This window comes from Ictidomys tridecemlineatus, chromosome 6 (genome assembly GCF_052094955.1).
Source record: "Ictidomys tridecemlineatus isolate mIctTri1 chromosome 6, mIctTri1.hap1, whole genome shotgun sequence".
Classification (NCBI taxonomy): Eukaryota; Metazoa; Chordata; class Mammalia; order Rodentia; family Sciuridae; genus Ictidomys; species Ictidomys tridecemlineatus.
The window spans coordinates 24,334,853-24,361,530 of NC_135482.1; the positions used below are offsets into that span (position 1 = coordinate 24,334,853).

At 33.6% G+C, this 26,678-nt stretch overlaps 1 protein-coding gene across 7 annotated transcripts in view; it reads left to right on the plus strand.

Annotated features, from left to right (window-relative positions):
- The window catches only part of Cep83 (centrosomal protein 83), a 118,256-nt gene that overhangs the window by 39,537 nt on the left and 52,041 nt on the right, over nt 1-26,678 (plus strand). For 6 of the 7 annotated variants that reach the window (XM_078053004.1, XM_078053001.1, XM_078053005.1 and 3 more), the window contains 4 exons: nt 3,958-4,227; nt 4,580-4,730; nt 9,658-9,750; nt 11,841-11,972. In XM_078053004.1, coding sequence (XP_077909130.1) covers nt 4,058-4,227; nt 4,580-4,730; nt 9,658-9,750; nt 11,841-11,972 — 546 coding nt within the window. In that variant the 5' untranslated portion in view covers nt 3,958-4,057. Of the gene's footprint in view, nt 1-2,596; nt 2,616-3,957; nt 4,228-4,579; nt 4,731-9,657; nt 9,751-11,840; nt 11,973-26,678 lie in introns of those variants that run through there. The other variant, XM_078053002.1, reaches the window with a different exon arrangement.

Consider the following 26,678-nt stretch of genomic DNA (forward strand, 5'->3'; position numbering starts at 1 on the left):
TAAATATTTCCCAAGATTACCATTGAGTAATTGATGAATACCCAAACTGGAGAACTGAAAATGTTGTATGTAGTTTTTTGTACATAATATTTAACAGGTTCAGAATTAATTCTGACTTAGGTAAGATTTGTACAAATATGCGAATAGTTTTCTGTAATTCTTAAGTATCCATAGAAGAAAAAATTTGGAAACAGTCTTTTGGCAAATATAGCCCAGGGCCTCATACCTTTTGAATCAGAAAGTTCTTTCCATGTACCTGTTATATTTAAAGCTATTCATATTTAGTCATCCTAGAAATAGAGAACAGTTAATGACTATAGCCCATGTTTGGTCTATTGTTATAGTGTAGTGTTCACAACCCCCCCAAAATATGCTTAAACAAACGTATGATGTGGATATTTGTTCTGGGGTAATAAATGGGCTCTTTTACCTGGATATTTTTGGCAGATGGTAGCAAATGAGACTGAAGGTAGATTGGGGCTAATTGTATAGGACCCTAATAGGTTAGAATGTTTTGACTTTGTCTCAGGAGCTTTTGAGTGAGAGTGAGAAGGCAAATAAGAATTTTTTGTATATTAACTTAGTAATACTTTGTCATTTAGTCTGGAGAAGAAAAATATACTGAAAACAGGGATTACAAAAAGTTCTTAATAGTCAGTAGTGATGGTGTACACTTGTGATCCCAGCTGTTCTGGAGGCTGAGGCAGGAGGATCCAAATTCAAGGCCAGCCTGGACAAGACCCTGTCTCAAAATGAAATTTTAAAAAGGACACTGGTAAATGCTTGCTTAGTTTGTGAGAGGCCCTGGGTTCAATCCCCAATATTGTAAAACAAACAAAAGCTCTAGTAACTGTATAAGGTAAGAAAAATCTGATTTTTTAATAGTAAAAACGAATGACAAGAAAGGGGTGCACTTTGCATTTTAAAGTTAGAGTATTGATGTTTATACATAAGAACTTAAGAGAGTAAAGCAGAGAAGGTTCTCAGGTTGTAAATATGGATTAAAGGTAGCATAATATGGGTATCAATACCAGAAGCTGGTAAGTCAGAGGTTGAAGATAGATTGAGAACAAGAATGATGAATTTGAGTAATAAGAGTTGTTAATTTTATAACATTATGTAAGGGACTATTCACTAAACATGAGATTATTTTGGAAATTTGATCATCTGAGCAATTTTTTATGATTATTAAAATGTAAATTTTAATAATCATATTATTAAAAGATATGGGCACATATCTTTTAATAATAATAAAGATATTGGACACAATATCTTTATTTCATTCATTTATTTTATGTGGTGCCTGGGATTGAACCCAGTATCCACACATGTGAGGCAGTGCTTCATCACTAAGCCACAATCCTGGCCTCTTCATCACTAAGCCACAATGCTGGCCCTTTAAAATTTATATTTAATAATAAAAAGCTATATGTTGTATTGTGAGTAGGGAGTACTACATTATTGCTTCAGAATTTACTGCTATTGTTGGTGCATATTATTATTATTATTATTATTTTAAAGTATTTTTTAGTTGTAGGTAGACATAACACCTTTATTTTATTTATTTATTTTTATGTGTTGTTGAGGATTGAACCCAGTGTCTCATATGTGCTAGGCAAGCACTTTACCACTGAGCCACAACCCCAGTCCTATTTGGCTCTTTTGTGTATATGTAAACATATCTCTGTGTATTATTCATATTCTTTTCTTTGTTATGCAGTGAGGAAGATCTAACTTATCATTTTTAGTTTGTAATTCAGGGAGATTACTTTATCCATGGATATTCTGATTTTTCTTTTTTTTTTTTTGAATTTTTAATATTTATTTTTTAGTTCTCGGCGGACACAACATCTTTGTTGGTATGTGGTGCTGAGGATCGAACCCGGGCCGCACGCATGCCAGGCGAGCGCTCTACTGCTTGAGCCACATCCCCAGCCCCCGTGATTTTTCATTTTTTTAAAAATTAAAAATAACATTGTAAAAGAATATTGTGTATTATCTTTGGTACTTTGTTCAACTATTTTTATAGAATAAATCCCTAGAATTAGGCAAGAGGAAGTAAGTAGATTTAGGCAAGAGGAAGTAAGTAGATTTATCATTTTAATACCAGTAACTTTCTAGAAAGATTAGTATTGAGTCTTGTGTACATGTGTGCAAATTAATAATGTGATTTTTTATTTTTAGACATGTGTTTGAGTGGGGGACCTTCAAGTAATGTGTGATAGTATATTCCCCTTTGGTGGTCATTAAAATTAATGTCCAGGAAGGCCATGGAATTTTAGTCATTGTTTCTTCATACTTTTGGCATGGAAAATATAAACCATATTTTAGTTCATTGGGAGACTATAACTCAATACCATTGGCTGGTGGCTTTAAGAGTAGAAATTTATTTCTTACAGTTCCAAAGACTATGAAGTCCCAAAGATCAGGGTGCCAGCAGATTTGGTGTCTAATGAGGCCTCACTACTTGGTTTGCAGATAGCTTTACCACTAAGCTATATCCCCAGCCCTTTTTATTTATTTATTTTTTTGAGACAGGGTCTTGCTAAATTGTGAAGGATAGCCTCAAACTTGGGATCCTCCTGTCTCAGCCCCTCAAGCCTCTGGGATCACAGGTCTGTTTTTCTAGTTTTTCTCTTTTCTTATTAGAACACTACCCATTGGGCTGGGGATGTGGCTCAAGCGGTAGCAAGCTCACCTGGCATGCGTGTGGCCCGGGTTCGATCCTCAGCACCACATACAAAGATGTTGTGTCTGCCAAAAACTAAAAAATAAATATTAAAAAAATTCTCTCTCTCTCTCTCTAAAAAAAAATAAAAAAAAAAGAACACTACCCATCATAAGGCTCTACCCTCAAGACCTTATGTAAACCTAATTACTTCCCAGAGAACCCTAGCTTCTAATATTGTCACATTGGAGATTAGGGCTTTAACATTTGAATCTGTGTAGGACAAGATATACATTCTAAGTCAAGGACTATATATATATTTAATAGGAACTAGAATTAGAGATGAGGTTAGTAATTAAGGGATATGCTATCAGGAAAATATATATTTCCATGTATATATTTATAATGAATGATTAATGATGTTGATTATAGAACTACACTTTTCTTAGTTATTTGTAATAAGAACACTTTTTCATCATTTTTAAGTCTAATGTAGTAAACACATGGTTACTATCATAAAGAAGCTGGGGTATCGCTCAGTGGTGGAGAACTTGCCTAGCATGCTTGAAGCTCAGGGTTCAATCCACAGCACTGAAAAAAAAAAAGAAAGAAAGAAAAAAAGAAAACCTTCATACTACTGGGTCAGTGCTTTTGGGGGTAGGTGAAGTGATTTAATTTCCTCCTCCTAGCACAGTACATAACACCTAGTAACCGATTAATATTTATGTGTTGATTGATTTCTGATCTGAATCTGTAGCCTGAATGCAGTTTGTGTTGTGTCAGAGAGCCTTTATAGCATTAAACACACATATTGTCACTTGTAGAAAGAGTCTTTGATTCTCCCCAGTCACTTAGCAAGTTCCAGATAGTTTTCCCTCTGATTTAGGAATATGCATTTTGTACTAGTATCCACCTTTGAAGTTTAGCACAGTGGTTTCAGGAAAATGACTCTGGTTTGTGAATTTAGGAGTACCTAAACTGGAAAAGTCCATAGTTCTGATATAGTTAGGTTACTGCTAGAAGATCAGACTCTCAAAGTTGAAGACACAAGGTTAAAAATTACTTAAATTTAGAGATGGGTATTATAGATAGCCAAAGAATCTTTGTGTGGAAGGAAAGAAAACATGATTACACTTTATTCTTGTACTTTATTTTGTGAACAATTGAAAAATTTGAAAACTGGGTTTTGTTATAAAAACGGTAAGGAAAATAATAAATGACAAAAGAAAAGTAAAACCAAATGAAGTTCAAATTCACTGATCACTAACCAAAGTTATTTCTCTGTGCAGGTATAATTTGGTTTCTGAGATTCTGTCTTAGCAAGAAAGAAGTGGGAAATACTCCTCAAAAAAGAACTAAAACCATAATAAAGCCACAATTTATTATTACATGGTTGTAAGCTTATTTACCAATATGGACACTTTTCCCAACATTTTTCCAACTGGTGGAGACACTGGACTAAATTCTGAATCTGAGTTCCAAAAAATGTTAATTGATGAAAGATTACGATGTGACCATCATAAAACTAATTATCAGACTCTGAAAGTTGAACACACAAGGTAAATTACTTAAATTTAGAGGTGGGTATCATGAGATTGTTAAAAAAGTTATTGTCTAAATGTTTGCTCTGGATCTGTAGTATAATTTTATTATTTTGCAGTGTATTCATTCAACACTTTCAATGTAGTAAAATTTTAAAATTACTTTGTTCAAAGCAATGATATCAAGTGGGTTGGGTTTATAAAATCTTATTTTCAAAATAGCAAGACATAGAATTACCCAGGTGGCTAAATATCTTTTTCCCTCTGATTATAAAGTTGCGTTCAGATACTACAGTGTTAATAAAGTAATGCAGTTAGAGAACAAAGAACATACTTAAAATTGAATTTTTTAAATGTTTTTTTAAATCAGATTGCAGGGTGAGTACATAAAATCACAAAATGAACTCAAGCGCTTGTTAAATGAAAAGGAAACAAACCAGGAAAAATTCCAGCTACTGCTTGAAGAGCTAAAAGGGGAATTAGTAGAGAAAACTAAAGATTTAGAAGAAATAAAACTGCAGGTAAGACAATATATTTGAGTTTGTATAAAACTAGTCAGATAGGGGAAGTAAGTAGTTTTGATAAATGTGTTAAATTGCATCTTTTTCATTTTTATTTTTGGCAGTACTGGGAGGTCAAACCTAGGGACTTGTACATGCTGGGGAAGTATGCTCTATCATTGAGCTCTGCATCTCCAGCTCTGTCTCTTTATCTTTAGTGATTTTTTTCTCTGCTATATTTCCAGCTGCTATAATTTAATCTTCTTTTATGTGTTCTAGAATATTAGCTATCATGAAAGGGAAACCATGAAACAAACTTATGTAAATTAGTACTATATTACCTACTCTGAAATATTTCAATATTCAGAATAATTAGGGAAAAGGCCAGTTTGAGTTGATTAAAATTCAGAATTAAAGAATTTCTTTCAAAAGATGTTACTAGTTTTTGTGTGTTTATTACAACTGAAACTAAAGTAAAAATGATTGATGGTTATTTTTTATCATTTTGTTATTGGGGATTGAAACCCCCAGAGGTGCTTACCCATTGAGCCACATCCCCAGCCCTTTTTATTTATTTTTTATTTTGAGACAGAGTCTTTCTAAATTCCTGAGAGCCTCGCTAAGGTGCTGAAGCTGGATTTGAGCTTGTAGCCCTCCTGCCTCAGCCTCCTGAGGTTGCTGGGATTATAGATGTGCACTACTGAGCCTTATTTGATAGTTATTTTTAAGGAGTTTCTTAAAAGAGATTGTAAAAACAATATGTATGCACAATTTATGTGCACATTGTAAGGTAAATGGGTTTTTGAAGCAAAAGACAATTGATACAAAAATACTTTTTGTATTTTTTACACTGGTTATTTTTCATGTGCCTCCAAACTAAAAAAAGGCTTAGTAGTCAAGCTTACCAGTCAAGCTTAGTAGTTTTTTGTTTTTTTAATATTTATTTTTTTAAGTGTAGATGGATACAACACAATGTTTTTATTTTTATGTGGTGCTGAGAATCGAACCCGGGGCCTGCCCGTGCCAGGGGAGCGCTCTACCTCTGAGCCACAATCCCAGCCCCAAGCTTAGTAGTTTTAAATTAATCAATATGAATGAATGATATTTTCCGGTATCTCTTTACTTTCTGAATAGCATCAGCAAACAATGGTATGAATAATAAGATTATTAATACCAAAGTCATAAGTTCATAGAGTAAGAAGGTAATTTTTTAAGTTATCTAATCTGGCATGTCATCCAGCATAGATTTCCTTGACAGTATAGCCTTAGCAGTTTATCATTCAGAATCTTCAAGTCTTCTGCTGTTGGGAATACCACAAGGTTTGGTTTGGGGAAGGAGAATGCTTGGATTGGAATCTACACCATGCTCAGCTTCATTTCTAGATATATTTGGAACATTTAAACAAAATAAAAACCTCAGAGATGTGAGTGAAAGGGGGAAATGTAAATATAAGCCAGTAGAATCAGTGAATTAATTTGTTTTATGAATATTCAGAGGCTCAATTTAGCTATTTGCTTTAAGGGATGCTTGCAATTTGTGCAAATTATAAGTGAAGAAAACTTCAACAGTAAGATCATTAAGAAATTTTTCAGTGAAAATTTATGAAAGGTGATTATCTTAAAAATAATCATGTATTATCTAATTGCAAAAAATGTCTTGTCCAAGATTTAATGTTGTCACTGACTTTTATAGAAAATAAATTGAAAAGAAATTTATTTAAAGAGCATTTCTGCATAGTGAATAGGAATAATCATACCAAGCTCGTAGGATAATTGTAAAGATCCAATAAGAGATTGCATAGAAGGTTGCCACTACTGTGCTTTGATGTAGTTAGTGATCAATACGTGTTAGCTATTATTGTTACAGGCTGAATATTTCTTTTCTGCAATGCGTGGAACCAAAAGTATTTCAGATTTTGGAGTTTTAAAATTTTTTCATTTATTTGCATTGACTTACTGGATGAGCATTCCTAGTCTGTAAATCTGAAATCCCAAATCCGGAATTCTTTGAACATCTTGGAGCATTTTCAGATTTTACATTTTTGAATTAGGAATACTTAACTAGCATGTTGTTATTGTGTGCTAAAGGCAAAATCTTTTTCTAACACGAGAAATCATTGATATGTATTTGTTTAAAACTAAAAAAAGTTACCATAAATGTATATGTTGTTTTTGTGCCAGGCCATCAAAAATGTATAACCCATGTTTTCTATTTTGTTTTGGTTACTAAGATGCTCATATCAAAATTTATTACTTAGTTTCACTACTTAATATATTAAGAATTTTTGGCACAGTATTTGCCCTCTTAAATGAAAAAATACTTTGAAAACATTTTTTTTACTATTTGGCCACTATTACTGCAAGTGTTGGAGTATTAAAGGTTTGTTTATGTAGGTAATGATACCTAGGTTATAAGACAAGTAGTTGCAGTGCTTCTTTGAAAGTCTTAAATATGGGAGAGTTTCTCCTAAAATAGAATGGAGAAAATCCTGTAATGTCTTTGGTTTGTGTATGTTTGGGGTCTGGGCAAAGAAGAGATTTTTATTATGTGCTTAATTTTAATGATTCTAGGAATATATAAAAAAATCTTAGAGATTCTTTATTAGAGACCTCAAGGATCAGAAGACTTCTAAACCTTTATTTGCTATTAGGTGATCTAGGCCAGTGCTGCACATCACTGTAAAATTTAAAGCACTGTTTCCAAGAGGTATCTATGACATAATTAAACGTGTTTAAGGAGCTATGTGGGTATTGCATAGCTGCATCGCTGCACAGGGTAGCGAGCACAGGTTAGCTAACTTTCTGCTTACTTTGCCCTGTGCCTTCTACAAATTGTCAGCAAAGTTTGCAGGAGATCATTTGCCTCCACAGGACAAACCCCTTCTTACTGTTTGTTTTATATTTGTTCCGTGTATTCTTTGTTTCCCTTTTCATGTTTTATTTAATCTTTTTTTGTTGCTTATGACTCTGCTCTCTTTGCTGGCTTATTGGCATCAGCTGTTTGTGTTGCTTTAAATATTGCATTAGCCTTAACATATGCCATCTTTTACTTTAGGATTTATAAAATATAATTTATCTCTGCCAATCCCAACCATAAACCCCACACTAGATTATTATTTTAAATTATTGTTTAAAATGCCATTATCTTTAAAACAGTTTTAAATAATAATAAAAATCATATATTTACCCATGTAGTTGTGGATTTCAGTGCTTTTCATTTCTGCATATATCCATATTTCCATCTAGTACTTAAAAAAATTTTTTTCCTGTGTTTTAAGGACTTTAACATTTCTTACAGCAGCTCTGCTGGTGAGAATATTTTTCAGCTTTTTATTTTTATATTTTTACATCAGAAAAGGGATTTTTTTTTTGTGTGTGTGTGTGTGTGTGTGTGTGTGTGTTTGCATGTGTGCGCACGCTAAGAATTGAACTCAGGGACATACAACCACTGAACCACATTCCCAGCCCTTTTTTGTATAATATTTAGAGACAAGATCTCACTGAGTTGCTTAGCACCTTGTTGTTGCTGAGGCTGGCTTTGAACACACGATCCTCCTGCTTCAGCCTCTCAAGCTGGAATTACAGGTGTGCACCACTGCACCTGGCTGAAAAAGTTTGTTTTATAAATTTTCACTGAATATCATATTCTAAGTTAACAGATTTTTCCCTCCAGTATCTTAAAGATGTTACTCTATTGTCCTCTCATTATGTTGTTTCACTGTTCTTTAGTTTGGTTTGTACCTAAGCTTTGGCTTCCTTCTTCCTTTGGTGCATCATTCTTTCTATCCAAAAAATCTTTTTTCTTTGTCTTTACCTGTTGGGTAAAGCTTCCATTGCCTACTTTATTTGTATGTATGAGGTATTTTTCATTCCATAATTTGATTACTTAGGGAAAAAATAATGAGCTTCAGGTGGGTCTTTGTGATCTTTAGAAAGTTATTTAGATTTTAGAGTGCCTCATTGAAGCTACATAGTGGGATTGTTGTGGGGCTTAAATAAATTATTGCAGGTAAGATGCTTAGAGTAGTGTGGTATGTACATTATAGTACATTGCACAATGCTTTTGGTTTAGTGGACTTTAATAGTAAAATGTAATATTTTAAGTGAAATATATGGAATATTGATAATTAAATGAAGTAAGTTGAGCATTTTCATAGAAATTTACATAATTCCAGGCTAGATTTTTTTTTTTTTTTTTTGGTGGTTCTGGGGATTGACCTCATGGCCTTATGCATGTTAGGCAAGCACTCTCACACTGAGCTACGACATCCCCAGTCCTAGATTAATTTTATAACCAGTATTTGGGCATTCATGAAGTAATAATTGAGTGATTTCTATGTAGTGGGCATTGGTGGGAAGTGTCTGCAAATACAGTGAGGAATAGACAAACTGTGTTTGCTTATATGAACTTTATATAAATATTTAATCATTCATCGAAATATGAGTTTTATAAGAGTATGAGAGAGGAGAGCCTAAATTAGTTTTGCTGGTCAGAAAAAAAATTAGCTGTTTCTGACTGAAAGTCTGAAGAATTCTCTTGGTATAATAAAGTTTTATATCTTTATTAAGTTTATATATGTTAATTATTAATAGTTATTATAATTCAATTATTATAATAATTTATTAAATTATGCCATAAGCCTTTGTATCCAAACCATAGCCTTAGTTGCCAACATGGTTGTTCATAATAATTACAGTATTAATTAGTGATTGTCTTTACCTCAAATTAATGAAATTTTTGACATCTGGGAGAACCTTAAATTGAGATTCTAAAAGTATTTTTTCAAATAATGGTTCTATTTATGCAGTGATTGTGGTAAAATAGCTGCATTTTGAAAATATCTATGAATTGAATTCCATTGCCATAATTAGAAGGAGAGACTTGAAATTTGGAGAATTCTTTCAGTATTTGTAATTTCATATTTATAATTCTCTCTCTACATATTAGGTTTTAACGCCACAAAAATTGGAATTGTTAAGAGCCCAAATACAACAAGAATTAGAAACTCCAATGAGAGAACGTTTACGGAATCTGGATGAAGTAAGTAATTATGTAGATGAACTATTCATTTATCTTCATGTGATTATGAAAGTTGATGAAAAGCATCCTTCCTTTACGCAAAATCTCTTCAGTGGCTCCCCTTTAAAGAGTCCATATTGTGGCCTCTAAGGCTTCACAGGATTGCAGTGCATTATTTCTCTGGCCTCGTTTCCTCCATCCTAATTGGCCTCTTGATGTTTCTTTGGCACTCTAGAAGTGGGCAAGAGCCATTGCTGTAGCATTATTTCTGCTTTGAATATTCATCCTCCAGATTTATCTTGGCTAACTTCTTCATCTCTTGCAAGTCTCTATTTAAAATGTTACTTTTGTCACTGAGGCCTACTTGACTTCCCCCTCATCTTTCCCCATTTAATATTGCAATCTGTTTTCCCCATCACTACTTAAATCTTTGGATCCCCCTTACCTTGCTGTATTTTTAATCTTTTCTCAAGTACCTTCCACCTTCTAACACGCTAACTGATTTATTTATTGTGCTTATTTTCTGTTAGCACCTTTAGAATGGAAGTTGCACAAGAGGAAGAACTTCTCTATTTATTTTGTTCATTATTTCAAGTTCCTAGAATAGTTCGTGACATACAGTATATAGGTGCTCAATTAGTGTTTTTCCCCAATGAAGGAATGCATTTCATGCAACTTCAGATAGGAAAATATTTGTTAGTTGTCCTTCAGGTTGAGACCGGTCTCCTTTTATAAAGTATTAGTATGATATGATTAAATGTTTAATAAAAGGAAGAGGAAAAGACTACAGATATTAAGTAGATTTGGTATTGTGCTAGACATTTTGTACTATACCTTTTTAAACAAATATATTTAGGCCTTATATGTACAAATGATCATTGTCCCCTTTCAAGTGGACCCCTTTGGGAGATTATAGTCTAGTGATATACCATTACATGGAATGGTCATGGAATCCTCTTTTATAATGATTTATTGGCTTGATACTATGATCTTTTGAATATATTGCTAGTGGCAGTATTCTGGTTTGAGAATAGATTTAATTTTTGGAAATAAAATCACTCAAACTTAAGTTAGTTGATAAAGTAAAAAGAGGTTTTTAAAATCAAAACAAATTATCTCTAATATCATGAAACCCATTTTCTTGGCTTGTCAACTGGCTTAGGAACCTTTCAACTAAAGATATACAGTGATAAAAACAAAAACAAAAAAATTACAGCAAGGCTGATTGATACTTCGAGAGATATTTTCCCTCATTACCTAGTTTCTTAATACTTCTTGAAATAATGTCTCTTGCATCTTTCTGCTATATTGCCTGTTTCTTGTTTTTATTTTTTTGTTTCTTTTTTAATTTATAAATGACAGCGGAATGCATTACAATTCTTATTACACATCTAGAGCACAATTTTTCATACCTCTGGTTGTATGCACAGTATATTCACACCAGTTCATGCCTTCATACATGTACTTTGGATAATAATGACCATCACATTCCACCATCATTTCTAATTCCCATCCAACCCCTCTGCCCTATCTAGAGTTCCAGCTGTTATAGGTGATTAGGAAGCAGGATTGGAGCCCCCTGGGGAATTGTATGTGTTTCTGGTGAGTGAGAGACAGTCCTACAAATATCCTTCAGGGTGGTGCAGTATGTTGAGCTATCATTCTAATATTTGTTTGCACCTTAAGGTACTCTACTAAATATTCTGTTCTTTTATCTACTTTGAGTTCATCTTGCCTAAATTTTAGAGGAGTATCTTATACTTTAAAAAAATCTAGCTATATTTTGAAAGGTGTGTTGCATTCTTAAACATTATTTATTAAGCCCAGAGGTCACACCTTTTTCATGCTGTACATTTTTTATTATAATGAGGATCAGTGAAGAAACAACATTAATTAAATGATAATTGTTTTCATTGATACCATCTCAGTAATTCTGTCTGTAGGATGCTTAGGAGGACTTTTCTAAGTTTCATTTGTATTCCTATTAATTTCGTTTTTTTATTTTCAGAATGGCTACCGATATACTACGTAGTTTTATTTCTAAAAGTGATTTTTTGGACTGAGTACAAATTTCACTTTTAAATTTGTTATAAATTGCAATCTTATTTTAGGAAGTGGAGAAGTATAGAGCTGAATATAATAAGCTTCGCTATGAACATACATTTCTCAAGTCAGAATTTGAACACCAGAAAGAAGAATTTGCACGCATTTCAGAAGAGGAAAAAATAAAATATGAATCAGAGGTAAGTAATTGATTATACTAGTTTATTCAAAATTTCTCTAGTCAATAAAATTTTATGATTACGTATTTTTGTATATCTCGAATTAGAGTTGATTGCATGATTATGTTTTAATAATTAATGATGAAGTATTTGTAATGGTTTTCATTTACTCTCTAACAACATTTTTTTTGTGAATGTTCTGTTTTGGCTGTTTGATTTTTAAAATTTCTTTGCTCTTTAATTTTTCTCTGCCAATTGAGATAAACACTTTGGGGATTTCCATACTATCTCTTGTCTCCCATAGCCATGGACATAAATTTCTAGTTTATGTGATAAATATAGATTATGTGATTCCTTGTTTAGCAGTGTCCCCTCTACTTCTTGAACCAAACTACTGCCTGGGGAGCTCTAGCTGTCAGTCATAGCACTTTGTTTCCATTGATATAAACAAGGAGATTTTACCTTCATGTATGCCCACCACCTGCAGAAAGTATACTTTCTTCTTTCTGACATCTGCAGCTGCAAAATTTTCTCTCTGCTGCCTACAGCATGCACTCCTATTCCATCTCCATTTCTTTTGCCAGCTTTTCTACTCATTTTCAGGTTTGTCTCCTAGTTTTACTAAAAATGGGGATTCTGTTTTTCATTCCTCATGTTACTTTCAGATGCTTTTTCAAGAGGGAAGGAGAGAAATACCAATTTTCTTCTGCACATTCATAGAAAGAACTTTTTGGGCTGGGGTTGTGGCTTAGTGGTAGAGCACTTGCCTAGCAAGTGTGAGGCACTGGGTTCGATTATCAGCACCACATTAAAAAAATAAATAAAAGCAAATAACTTGTTGTCTGTAGGTAGGTTATACATTTCTTTGTAGAAACATTTGTATTTTATATTCTTATATTAATTTTATTTGGAATTGAGTTAAAATATTATTCCTTCTTTTACCAATTATTGTTTATAATGTTCTAGGTATCTAATAAAAACTAACTTAAATAAATAAATATGTGTGTATACGTGTGTGTGTGTGTGTGTGTGTGTGTGTGTATAATGTTGTAGATAGACACAATACCTCTATTTTGTTTACTTATTTTTATGTGGTACTGAGGATCCAAGCCAGTGCCTCACATGTACTAGGCAATAATAAAAACTAAAACTGTGCCTTTGTAATTAGGCTGACTTATTCTTTTTTGTTGTTATTGATCTTTTTAGTTATACATGAAAATAGAATGTATTTTGACATATCTTACATACTTCTCATTCTTGTGGCTGTATATGACATGGAGTTACACTGGTGGTGTATTCATATATGAACATAGGAAAGTTATGTCCAATTCATTCTACTGTCTTTCCCATTCTCATTCCTTTTCCCATCCTTCCCCTCCATTCCCCACTGTTCAGTCCAGTCTAGTGAATCACCCTGCCCCAGCCTATTTTGGGTCAGCATCCACATATCAGAGGGTCCTTTGGTTTTTTGGGGATTGACTTATTTAATTTAGCAGATAGTCTCAAGTTCCAGCCATTTACCAGCAAATACCATAATTTCATTTTTCTTTATGATTGAATAATATTCCATTATGTACATGAATCACATTTTCTTTATCCATTCATCTGTTGAAGGGAACCTAAGTTGGTTCCATAGCTTAGCTATTGTGAATTGAGCTACTGTGAACACTGATTTGGCCACATCACTATAGCATGCTGATTTTAAATCCTTTGGATATATGCTGAGGAATTGGATAACTGGATCAAATGGTGGTTTCATTCCAAGTTTTCGGAGGAATCTCCATACTTATTTGCAGAGTGGTTGCACCAATATGCAGTCCCACCAGCAATGCATGAGTGTACCTTTCCCCCTATGTTCTCACCAACATTGTATTCTTGATAACTGACATTCTGACTAGAATGAGATGAAATCTCAGTGTAGTTTTAATTAGCATTTCTCTAATTTCTAGGGATGTTGAACAGTTTTTCATATATTTGTTGACCATTCTTATTTCTTCCCTGAAGTGTCCATTACCCTTACCCATGTATTGATTGGGTTACTTGTTTTTTGGTGTTTTTAGTTCTTTATATATGCTGGAGATTAGTGCTCTGAGGTGTACGTGGCAAAGATTTTTTCCATTCTATAGGGTCTCTCATCATGTTCTTGATTGTTTGTTGTGAAGAAGCTTTTTTAGTTTGATAAAATCCCACTTCTTGATTTTGGTGCTTTAGGAGTCTTGTTGAATAATTTGGTTCCTAAGCAGACATGATGGAGATTTGAGCCCACTTTTTCTTCTAGTAGGCGTGGGGTCTCTGGTCTAATGCCTAAGTCCTTGATTCACTTTTTAAATTTTTTTTATAGTTGTAGATGGACACAATACCTTTATTTTGTTCGTATAGTTTTTTTATGTGGTGCTGGGGATCAAACCCAGCTTGGCAAGTGTTCTACCAATGAGCCACAACTCCAGCCCCCTTGATCCACTTTGAGTTGAGTTTTACACAGGGTGAGAGATAGGAGTCTTATTTTTATTTATTTAGTTTTTAAATTTATTTTTTAGTTGTAGGTGGACACAATAATACCTTTTTATTTATTTGGTGCTGAGGATTGAACCCAGGGCCTCACGCATGCGAGACAGTGCTCTGTGGCTGAGCCCCAGCCCCAGCTCTTTATTTTATTTTAATACATATGGATTTCCAGTTTTCCCAGCACCATTTGTTGAAGAGGCTATCTTTTCTCTAATGTATGTTTATGGTGCCTTTGTCTAGTATTAGATAACTTTATTTATGTGGGTTTGTCTCTGTGTCTTCTATTCTGTCTTCATACCTGTTTTGATGCCAATACCATACCCTCTTTGTTACTACAGCTCTATAATATAATTTAAGGTCTGGTATTGTGATGCCACCTCGATTCACTTTTCTCGGTGAGGATTGTTTTGGCTATTCTGGGCCTCTTATTTTTCTAAATGAATTTTATGACTGCTTTTTTTATTTTTATAAGAATAGGCTGACTTATTCCTACCAGTGAGCAAACTGTTACATGATTATTCTATATTAGAACCTATCTGAACTGTGAATCATTTGAGTCCATCAGCATGATAGTACCAGAATACTATAAATATTTATATTTTTTGTGTTAAAAAATTCTTTTCAGCTTTATGTGCTTTATTATGCATTTATTATATCGATTCTATCATAAGAGTCAGTGAGATGGAGTAGAGCTGTCTTTTTTCATCCATTTAAAATATATTTTAAAAAATATATGTGTATATTTTAGTGGGAGATAGACAAAATACCTCTATTTTATTTACTTATTTTTATGTGGTGCTGAAGATCCAAGCCAGTGCCTCACATGTACTAGGTGAGCACTATACTACTGAGTCACAACCCTAGTCCCTTTTCATCCATTTTATCTTATGATTTACTTATTTATTCATTCATTTATTCTAATTCGGTATATATGATAGCAGAATGCATTTTGACTCATTGTACACAATTGCAGCACAACTTTCATTTCTCTGGTTGTACACAATGTAAACGTTGCACCATATGTGCAGTCCTACATGTACTTATTCTACCATCGTTCCTTCCCTATTCCCCCTCCCTTTGTCCAATCAAAGTTCCTCCATTTTCCAATGAGCTCCCTCTTTGCCCCCATTATGGATCAGCATCGACTTATCAGAGAGAATATTTGGCCTTTGGTTTTTGGGGATTAGCTTACTTGGCATAGCATGATATTCTTTAACTCCATCCATTTTACCTGTAAATGCCATAATTTTTTTCTCTTTTAATGCTGAGTAATATTCCATTGAAGAGGCACAACATAAATGAATTGTCCAAATTCTCACACAAAGTTAGCAGTTAGGTTAATGATAGAACTCGAAAATCCCAACTTAGGTATCTCAACCCCAAACCTAGAGTTTTTAAGTTTGAAATGAACCATGATTTGAAGGTTCACTCTGATCAAAAGCCTGCCAACAATTGCAATTTTTTTAAGTGCTCTGTTGACTTACAATATCTATAATTATAAAGGTTTTGAATTTGTTAGTATTGTTGACTTACTGGAACTCCATATAAAATTTTTCTTGTGGAAAATAAAAATGATAAAGATTTCTCGCCTAAAATGAAGATTTAGCATATTAAGAGTGACTGTTGAAGTTCCATACTGTGGTCCTTTATTTAGACTTTGTATTTAAACAAATTAAATGATGAATCTGGTAATGTTTATTTGTATTTTCCAGTATCTCAGTTTTGTTGTTTCTTTTTAAAAAATAAAACTTACATCAGAAATCTAATGACAAATCTATTTTTCACCTATTAAATACGAAATGATTTTCAGAGTTTAACATTTTATTGAAAAAATTTTTTAATTATTATTTTTATTTTTGAGGAATGCTGGGAGTTAAACCTCTCTACTATTAAAAAATTTTAAGGGTGAGTGGTGTCATTAACTTTTATAATTGGTATATCTTCTGATAATAATCTGAAGATAAACTGCTAGCTAAGAAGTCATAATTAGTAGAATGTATAAAAGTAAGACTTTCTGATAAACTGGGTTTTTTTCCTCTTCTACTTGCCAATTGATTATTAAGGAACAATATTATTAAGTAAATACTTGGGGATTTACTTTCATTTCACTTGTCTTTATACTCCAGTTTCTATACACAAACACAGAAAAACCTGGTGAGGTACTTGTGTGTATGTCATGAAGCCCCAAATGTAATTTCAAAGATAGTTTATAGTAATAGTAAATATAGTTTCAAAGTAGAATCTACTCTTGTCACCTTCCCATTTTACAATTTAAACTAGTGTTATATATACAAATTCATGTAATAAAGTGTGAACATACCTTGTTTTATTACACTTTGCTTTATTACATTTCACAATTATAACTTTTTTCATTGATTGAAGGATTTTGGCAGCTTTATATTGAACAAATCTGTAGGCATCATTTTTCCAAAAGCATGTCCTCACTTCATTATTTTGTGTCAGATTTTGGTAATTCTCACAGTATTTCCAACTTTATTATTATCTGTTATGGTAATCTGGGACAAGTGATCTTTGCTGTACTGTGGGTAATTGTTTTGGAATGCCGTGAACTTGACCCACAAATGTGTATTCTGACTGTGCCACAGACTGGCTGTTCCCCTGTATCTCTCTCTCTCCTTGGGTTTTCCTGTACCTTGAGACATAACAATTATAAAATTAGACTAATTATTAACCTCACAGTGTCCTCTTGGTATTCAAGTGAAAGAAAGAGTCACATATTTTTCACTTGAAACAAAATCTAGAAAATTTTTTAAAATTAGATTTTCTGATTCTGGGGACTGAGTCCCGGGCTGCTTTATCACTGAGCTAATTCCCCAGCCCATCCCCCTACCTCTCATTAAATTGCTGAGTGTCTTGCTAAGTTGTTGAGGCTAGCCTCAAATTTGTTTCTCCTGCTTCAACCTCTTGTGATTACAGGTGTGTACAACCATACTAGGCAATTAACTGAATATTTTAAGCCCACTGTTGAGACATACTGCTCAGAAAAAAGGATTTCTTTCCAAAAATGACTGCTCATTGACAATGCACTTTGTTACCCAAGAGCTCTAATTGTATATATACAACAAAATTAATGTTGTTTTTCGTCCCTGCTAACACAGTATTCATTCTGGAGCTCAAGGACCAAGAAGTAACTTAGTTTCAGCTTTCAAGTCTTAAATTATTTAAAAGATAAAATTCTAGCCAGATGTGGTGGTGCAAGCCTATAATCCTAGCAAATCTGGAAGCTGAGGTGAGAGGTTCTCAAGTTTGAGACCATCTTTGGCAACTTGAGATCCTTTCTCAAAAAAAAAAAAAAAAAAAGATAGACTGGGATCTAGTGCCCCTGGGTTCAATCCCTGGTACCACATAAATATAGAAAAAGATTTCCTGTAAGTAGTGAGTGATTTTTCTGGTGGATCTGGGCAGAGTAAATTTTAAACCTTCTGGGGAAAGAATTCACCATTTCAGTGCATTAATAAATTAATAACATCAGTGATTCATGGGAGGTCATCAGAATACCATTAACAAGTGTTTGGGAAACCTTGAGAAGCTCATGACTTAAGTGAATGAAGCAACTGTAAATGTGATGGAATCAGCAAGAGAACTAGGATTAAAAGTAGAGCCTGAAGGTGTGATTGAGTTTTTTTTTTTTTTGTAGTCTCATGATGAATTTTTAATCAGTGAGGAATTACTTATGATGAATGAGCAAAGAAAGTGATTTCTTGAAATGGAATCTGCTCCTGATTATGATCCTGTGAACAATATTGAAATGACAAGAATTGACAATATTATATAAACTTAAGAAAGCAACAGCAAGGTTTGAGAGGATTGATTTCAGTTTTGAAAGGAGTTTTTCTATGTGTAAAGTGTGGCCAATTTCATTATTGTCTTATTTTAACAAATGGCCATAGCCCTCAACATTTAGTTACTGTCACCTTACTGGTCAGCACCTATCATCAAGGCAAGACCCTACCAGCAGAACAATTATGACTTAATGAAGGCTCAGATGATTATTAGCATTTTTAGCAATGAGGTTTTTTTTTCCCATTAAGATATATACGTTGTTTTTTTAAAAAGACATAATTCTAGTATACATGTTATAGACCATAGTGTAGTGGGAACATAACTTGTGCAACCTCTGGGAAACCAGAATATTCATGTGACTTGCTTTATTGGGATGATTTGATTTGGTGGTCTGAACTGAGCCCATCTTAAGGTTTGCCTCTAATGGATTTTCTTGTATAAATCAAGGGCTCATACAATACTTGTGTATTGTATGTGTATTATTGTATAAAAATAACTGAATAGTCTTTAGTGTGTTGGTTGTTATCAGAATTCTTTAGAAGTTTTTAAGTTTTTTTTTGAGAGGGACTCCAGGAATTGGCTTGTCCCTTATGATATTCTAAGTTAAAAAAATATGAAATAATACATGAAAAGATGCATTTTTTGGCTGTAAAAACATATTAAGTCTGAGACTTCATACACTGAAATGCTAAAGTTGCATCGATGTTTGTTATTCAAAAGTAAAACTACTGTGTTTTTATTATGTTATTAGGATTCTAATTTTATAGTATTCTGAAAGTAGTAATGAAGAATAAGCAATACAGTTGGCCTAGGTGATTGTTTTTTTTTTATTGGTTGTTCAAAACATTACAAAGCTCATGACATATCATCTTTCATACATTTGATTCAAGTGGGTTATGAACTCCCATTTTTACCCCAAATACAAATTGCAGAATCACATTGGTTACACATTCACATTTTTACATAATGCCATATTAGTGACTGTTGTATTCTGCTACTTTTCCTATCCCCTACTATCCCCCTTCCCCGCCCCTCCCATCTTCCCTCTCTACCTCATCTGCTGTTGTTCAATTCGCTTCCTTGGTTTTTTTTTTTTTTTTTTTTTTGGCCTAGGTGATTGTATTGGTAGACTGAGTGTAAGATCAAGAGTAGTAATTCAGTGAGGGAAGTATTAAAAACTCAGGGCAGAGAGGCAAGGAGCATTAAATCATATGAAAAGCCAGCAAAGTGACAATATATAGCAACAAGTTGCTGACATTCTTTTATCATGCTATTTAAATTGAGTTCTTCCTTGACAAAGGAAGTTCTGTGTACGTAAAATGTCAGGTGAGAAGCCAACATTCCTTTAGCAAAAAGAAATATGTTCCTGAGTATGGGAGTGCTTTATTTTCTTCTTCTTACAACATGGTTGCACAGAATTGATAATGTGCTTCTGGTTCTGGTCTTTATCCTCACATACACCAGTAGACATTATAAAATCTCTCAAAATAATTTCTTTCCTCATAGGTTCTGAAGTTCTAATTGGTAGTCCTGCCTTAGTACCAGATGGTTCCTTTGTCTAAAATATTCCAAGTTCTCTGACTTCTTAAGATTACTCTGAATCACATCAAACTTGACAGAAGTCTTCCAAATTAAACTGAAATTGCCCCCAAAGTGGGAATTCTTTGGGATTGATTTTGGCAGCCTTTTAGAAGGCCTTTGTGAAATTTTACTTATTAAAGACTTTTGGTCTAGTATGAAGTTTAGAATATTTCAAAGCCCAAACTTTTTACATGTAAAATTTTCAAATGTTTAAAATATTCATTTATTGTGACTGTGGGAACAGATGACTTCCATTTGCAACAATGTTCTCATCTGTAAATGGTATCAGTATCTATCTCATAGAGTTGTGAAGATTTGATAAATTAAAATGAAAAAAGTACTTAGATAAGTATCTAGCACACAGTAGATACTTAAGAGTTCGAGGGCATTTCTTATTACAGTGTGTGCCCTCCCCATCATCGTCTTGCTTCTAGCATTCAGATTGCTTGATTTTCAGGTTCTCTTTCCCTGGATTTAAAAAAAAAATTATTTTTTACTAGTTGTTGTATTCATCTTTCTTTTACTACTTCCATTCTTAACAGTAAGTCTCATGGCCCGAGTAAGGAATTTGTTTTGTTATCCTTACTCTCTATTGTTCAATCAGGATAGAATTCTTTTAAAGACATTGAATATCACACAAGGATATTTAATGTTTCTGGGGGCACGTGTAGGTTTTTTTTTGGGGGGGGGATTTGGGATTAAACAAAGGTTCTTTACTGCTGAGCCCTGGCCCAGGTCCTCTTTATTTTTTATTTTGAGGACAGGTCTTACAAAGTTGCTTAGGGCCTCGATAGGTTGCTGAGGCTGGCCTTGAATGTGTGATCCTTCTGCCTCGCCTTTTAAATTGCTGGGATTACAGGTGTGTGCCACTGTGCATGGCTACACATATGTAGTTTTAAGAACTGCTTTCCCCCATGACTATGTTTCTCTTACTAGGAGAAACACTGGAGTAGAAGGGAAGGAGATGTTGACTTCTCAAATGAAATTAAAATATAACTTTGAGGGCTGGGTTGTGGCTCAGCAGTGGAGCGCTCGGCTAGCCCTGGGTTCGATCCTCAGCACCACATAAAAATAAAGAAATAATTATATATATATATATATAATTATTTCTTTATTTTTATATATATATATATCTTTGAACATGTAATTTAAATGAAGACTTCTTAGTATAAATAAAAAATAATTTTTTTAAAGATATAAGGATGTGGTGGCACACATCTCTAATCCCAGTGATTCAGGAGGCTGCAGCAAGATGATCTCAAAATCAAGAAGGCTAGCTTAGCAGTTGAGCAAAAGTCTATCTAAAAATAAAAATTTGAATGAATTGAGGATGTAGCCCAGTGAGGAGTCCCTCTGTGTTCAATTCCTGTTACTGCCAAGAAAAAAAAAAATATCAACAACAAAAAAACAACTCCACCATTAATTTAGAAAAAAATCAATTATAGCACATAAAAGGAAAAAGAGAAACAACATAATGCATCATTTTATTGGTTTTTTAAGGAATATAAAAAGTTAATGTAGTGATTTTAAAAACTGAGATTTGAGAACTTGAAATTTCATGTGCAAAATGTTTGCCATAATGCCTGACTCAGTTAATGCTATTACTTTCTTTAGTGCCTGACAGTATTAATCATCGTACTAATTAATATACTCCATTGAATTCTGTCAATTAGATAATTGTTGTTCCCACTTTTATAAAGAGGGAATACAGAAGCACTAAGAAATTGGTCCAGAGTCACAATAGCTAGGGTGACAGAACCAGTATTTAAATCTAGATAGTCTGGGGATTTCTATTTGTGGTCCTGGGGCATAATGTAGACTGGATTTACTTTAAGTATCTAATTAAAAGTGGAAAGCAATGTAAGAAACAATGGTTTTTCAGACATTGGAAAATAGGCAGCACAGGGCAGTGATCTCCAAGAGAAAGAAAACAAATGAGGTGAACTTTAGTTGACCTGGCTTATGTTCTAGAAGGACTTTGCAGGCCATTGTGTTGAGGGAAAAACCCAAATTGAGTCCCATGGTCTTTGAATTGAAGAGTTGGAGTTCAGTATTCAAGAGGCCAAGGCAAACAGATTTTGAAGGGGAGAGTATTGGGAGAAATCTGAAATTCTGCAGATAGTAACTCTTGAGACTTAAGTTGAGTACTGATTAGTGCGCATGTGTGTGAGAAAACTACAGAGGCCAGAGAATTGAAAACAGTGTAGAAAGAACAAGCCCTCAATTTCTTATGGGTCTGGGTAAAATGTATGTTTCCATCAGCCAGTGTAAAGACACTCCAATGCATGGCACATTGTGTAAGCTGTAGACATAAGGCTATTCTGCTTCTGCCTACTAGGTATACATGCAAGATTTGAAAGAATCAAAATGTTTCTAAGTATCTTGTTGGGCATGGTGGTACGTATCTATAATTCCAGCTACTTGGGAGGTCCAGGCAGGAAGATAGCAAGTTCTAGGCCAGCCTGGTCAAATTAATGAGACTCTGTCTCAAAATAAAAAGGATGGGATGTAGTTCAGAAGTACAGCATTTGCCTAGTATGTTTGAGGCCCCAGGTTCAATTCCCAGTCCCACCAGAAAAATTAAAAGTTTCTAAGTAGCTTAACTATATCCCCAAACAAAGATCGAAAAGTCTATCAAGGAAAACAAAGAGCCCAGCACTGACAGAAACAAACACAAAAATCACTGGGCAACTAGTAATTAGGTTCCCTGGTGAATTGTGCCAGACATTTAAGATAGAATTTATGCCAGTTCTCTATAATGTCTTCTAGAAAATAGTGCCAGAAGGAATATCTTCTAATTCATTCTGTTGAGGTCAGCATTATCCTATTATCAAAAGGGATTCTCACCTGGTTTATAACAAGGGCTCCCACTCTCTGTCACGATGTCTCTGGAGATCATTTGGGCAGCCTGGGTTTTCTCCCTCAACTAGCGTAATGTCTAAGAAAAGTTGTCTGAACAGAAAGAAAATGATTAAAGAAGGAACCTCAAAATATTAGGATGAAAAGACATGGTAAAAAAGCTATGGGTAATAGACTTTAGCCTGCCTCATGGGTTTTCTAAATTTTGTTTTAATGGTTGAATTAAAAATTACAACACAGTCTAATGTGGTTCTCTGGGGAAGAAATATTTAACACAAGTTTCACTGAGAGAGCAAAGTAAAAGAAGTAAAGTAAACTAAAATAAGTTATGTATGTATATGTAATATAAAACCTAGAGCAACTTCTAAGGAAGCTATTAAGGAGATACATTCAAAACAGATAAATTAAATGGTATCCTGAAAAATGTTTAACCAGGAAGATAGGGAAAAGAAAACAGAAACTGTAGAGAAGAAATAGAAAATATGACAACATTTTGTTGTGATAAATGTAAATGGCTTAAAAACACAAATTTAGAATAGCTTAAAAAAATGACCCAACTCTATGTAGTCTACAGAAAGCTCCAAATACAGCAATATAGATAGTCTGTAAGTAGATCTAGAAAAAAATATGATGTAACTAAAAATTAACAGGAGGCAGGAATTAGTATGTTAATATCAGAGTAGACTTCAGAACAAAGAAAATATATTTGTCATTATATATTGTAAACCAGTGAGGGCAAAGGGAGGTAAAATTTCTGCACATCACTCAAACTAATAAAGTGAACCCAATTTTATATGGATTCCTTCATTTCCACAGTATAATTATATATAATGACAAATAGGTCTGTCCAACTAGAAGTCAGAATATATACCAAACAGTTGCACAATATGTGAAACAAAAATTAAAAACTAAAAAAGACAAGTCTACATTATAATTGATAACTTTACAGCCATCACAACAATTTATAGGAAATTAGAAATAAGGGAGAATGTAGAAAAAATTAACATTATCAACCAACAGAATCAAATTAACATTTACAGAACATTCCACCCAACAAGAGCATCCAAGTGTATTCTTTTAAAATGCCCACTGAATGTAAGACAGTATTATCAGCTATCAAATAAACCTCAACAAACTTATAATACTTGAAATTATACAGTGAGTTTTCTGACCACAATGCAAAGTAGAAATGAATAATGGAAAACTAATAGGAAAGTCTTTAAACATTTAGAAATGAAGTGACATATTCAAATGATTTGTGAAAGAAAAAGGAAATTTTAATGCAGAACATTTTGTGACATTACATTTCAAAAACCATATTGACTGAAAATGAAAGTGTAACATAAAAATTTGGGGGACAAGACAAAGCAATATGAGAGGAAAATTAATAGCACTAAATGACTGAATTAGGAAAAGGGATATAACAAGTCAATAATCTGATCTCCCACTTCAAGAATCTGTAAGAAGTTTATCAAAAATAAAATCAAAGCAAGCTGAAGGAAGGAAATAATAAAAATAAGAACAGAAATCAATAAAAGTGAAAACAAAAAAGAATCAAAAGCTGGTTCTTTGAAAGATTAATAAAATAGAAAAACCTCTAGGAAGACTGCCCCCCCGAAAAAGGCAAGATACAAATTATCCCCCTCAAGAATGAAACATAGTATCGTTTACGATCTTGCAGACATTAAAAGAAATACGATAATCCTACAAATAATTTTACTGATATAAATTTGATAATGTAGATGAATTGGTAGGCAGTAAGAAGTAATTTGAAAAATGGTAGGCAGTAAGAAGTAATTTGAAAAAGGCCTATAACTGGTTTAAGGTAATTAAATTCATGTGCGTGTGTGTGCTTATTTATTTATTTATTTTGGGTGCTAGGAAATCTAAGCCAGGGCTTTATGCATGCTAAGTGTGGGCTTTTCTAATGAGGTATACCTCCAGTCCTTTGAATTTATAATTTAAAAAATTCCCAGAGGGCTGGGAATATAGCTGAGTGGTAGAGCACTTTCCTAGCATAGGCAAGTCCCTGGTTCAATCCCCAGTACTACAAAAGTAAAATAACAGACCCAGAAAGAATGATTTCGTTGGATAATTCTGCTAAGTGTTTAAAGAAAAACTAAAACTGGGGATGGGGCTGTAGCTCAGTGGTAAAGTGCTTGCCTTGCATGTGTGAGGCATGGGTTTGATCCTCAGCACCACGTGAAAATAAATAAACATTCTGTATCTTCATCTACAACTAAATAAATATTTAAAAAAGAGAAAAGAAAGAAAAACCAAAACCAATTCTACATAATGTTTTCTAGAAAACAGAAGAAGACAGATGTTACCACTGGAGGAAACTAAGTGAAGGGTACACGGGATCACTAATACCTTCAGTATTTCCTTACATGTGAACCTATTGTTTATCTGAATAGAAAAGGTTGAATTAAAAGAGTAACAGAGGTGAGAAGATATTTTGTGTAGAACAAATATAAGAATGTTAACATTTTCATTTTGGAAATAGTAAAAGCCAGAAGAAAGTATATCAATATGCATTTATTATATTTTAAATACTGAAAGATAAAGAATGCTAGGCAGTTTGATTCCAGAGCCTGTATGTTTATCCATTTCTCTGTGCTACATCATAAGGGTAATAAAAACAAAGATGCGGCAATTAGATGCACTACTGTTCTCTCTGTATGCCTCAGGGCAGTAGAGTGATGCTACCAAACTATGAAAAGGAAACTAACCACTCTTTTTAGTCTCTGATCGCTTTCTATCCATTTCCTGTACTTAAACAACTTTTGGAAAAGTAAAATTGGTTGATACATTTCTTATCTATCAAGCAAGTTGTTACAAGTAAAGGAATGTAGGCAACTGCAACATAGGCAGATAAATATCATAGAAGAGAAATTCAGAGAAAGCCTTTTGGAAATTTAGAGAAAGATTTGAGAGTACAACAAATAGATGACATCAAGGAAAATGACATATGAATCTGATTAAGAGTGGAAGCAAAGGAAAGAAGTGAGGATGTGTCCAAGATCTGTAGTAAGATGATGACACAGATTGGTGTCATGGCAGTGATTTAACAGAATAGGTTCTGCCAGTGCAGAGGTTTTGTGTTTGCTTTTCTGCTAGGTTGTATCCTTATTAGCTAAAACAGTGTCTGGTACATACTAAGACTCAGTAAATATTTATCATGTGAATGAATAAGTAAATACAGCAGTTAGAAGGCAGTGATCACCAGTTTTGGTTAAGAGTGATTTGATAGTGAATTCCATTTTGGGAATTATAAATGTGGAATCTAATCAAACTCTACCATTATCTAGCTGTTATCTAGTCTTACTGCTGCACCAGTCACTTCAGCTATGACACTCAAAACTTGTGGAGAAAACAATATAGGATGTGTGCTGGTTGAGAACTTTAACTTTGTGATCCTATTTCTAAAATAAGGGCTACAAGAAAAATTAGTGTTACTGTTGTTTTTATTGTAGAGTGCTTAATTTTGTGCTTGATCTATAGTAAGTACTCAGTTAAGGGGCACCCTTGCCTGAATCTGGGTTATATATTAATTCCTAATCTAAATGAGCTTACATACCTTTAATAATAGCATATATTGTATTTAGAGCTGGGTTTGTAGCTCAAAGATAGAGAGCATTCACCGATGTGCATAAGGCCCTGGGTTCATCCTCCAGCATAGCCAAACAAAACAAAAAACCCCTTGTGTTTGAGTTACCCCATGCAAAAGCTAAATAGCATTTTAAAGATCATCCAGCCCAAGCCCTTCATTTAAACTGAGAACAGAATAAAAATATGACTTGCATAGTCACACAGCTATCTGAAGAAAAAAGTGGAGGAAAAAAGTAGTCAAGGACCAAACCCTGAGGGTAATGGTTACATGTTGACATGTTTTCAATAATTATAAAGTGGTATTATTTATAATTTTGAATTTAAAGCATGGGAAGAAAAATAAGAGAGAAACACTAATGAGTTGGT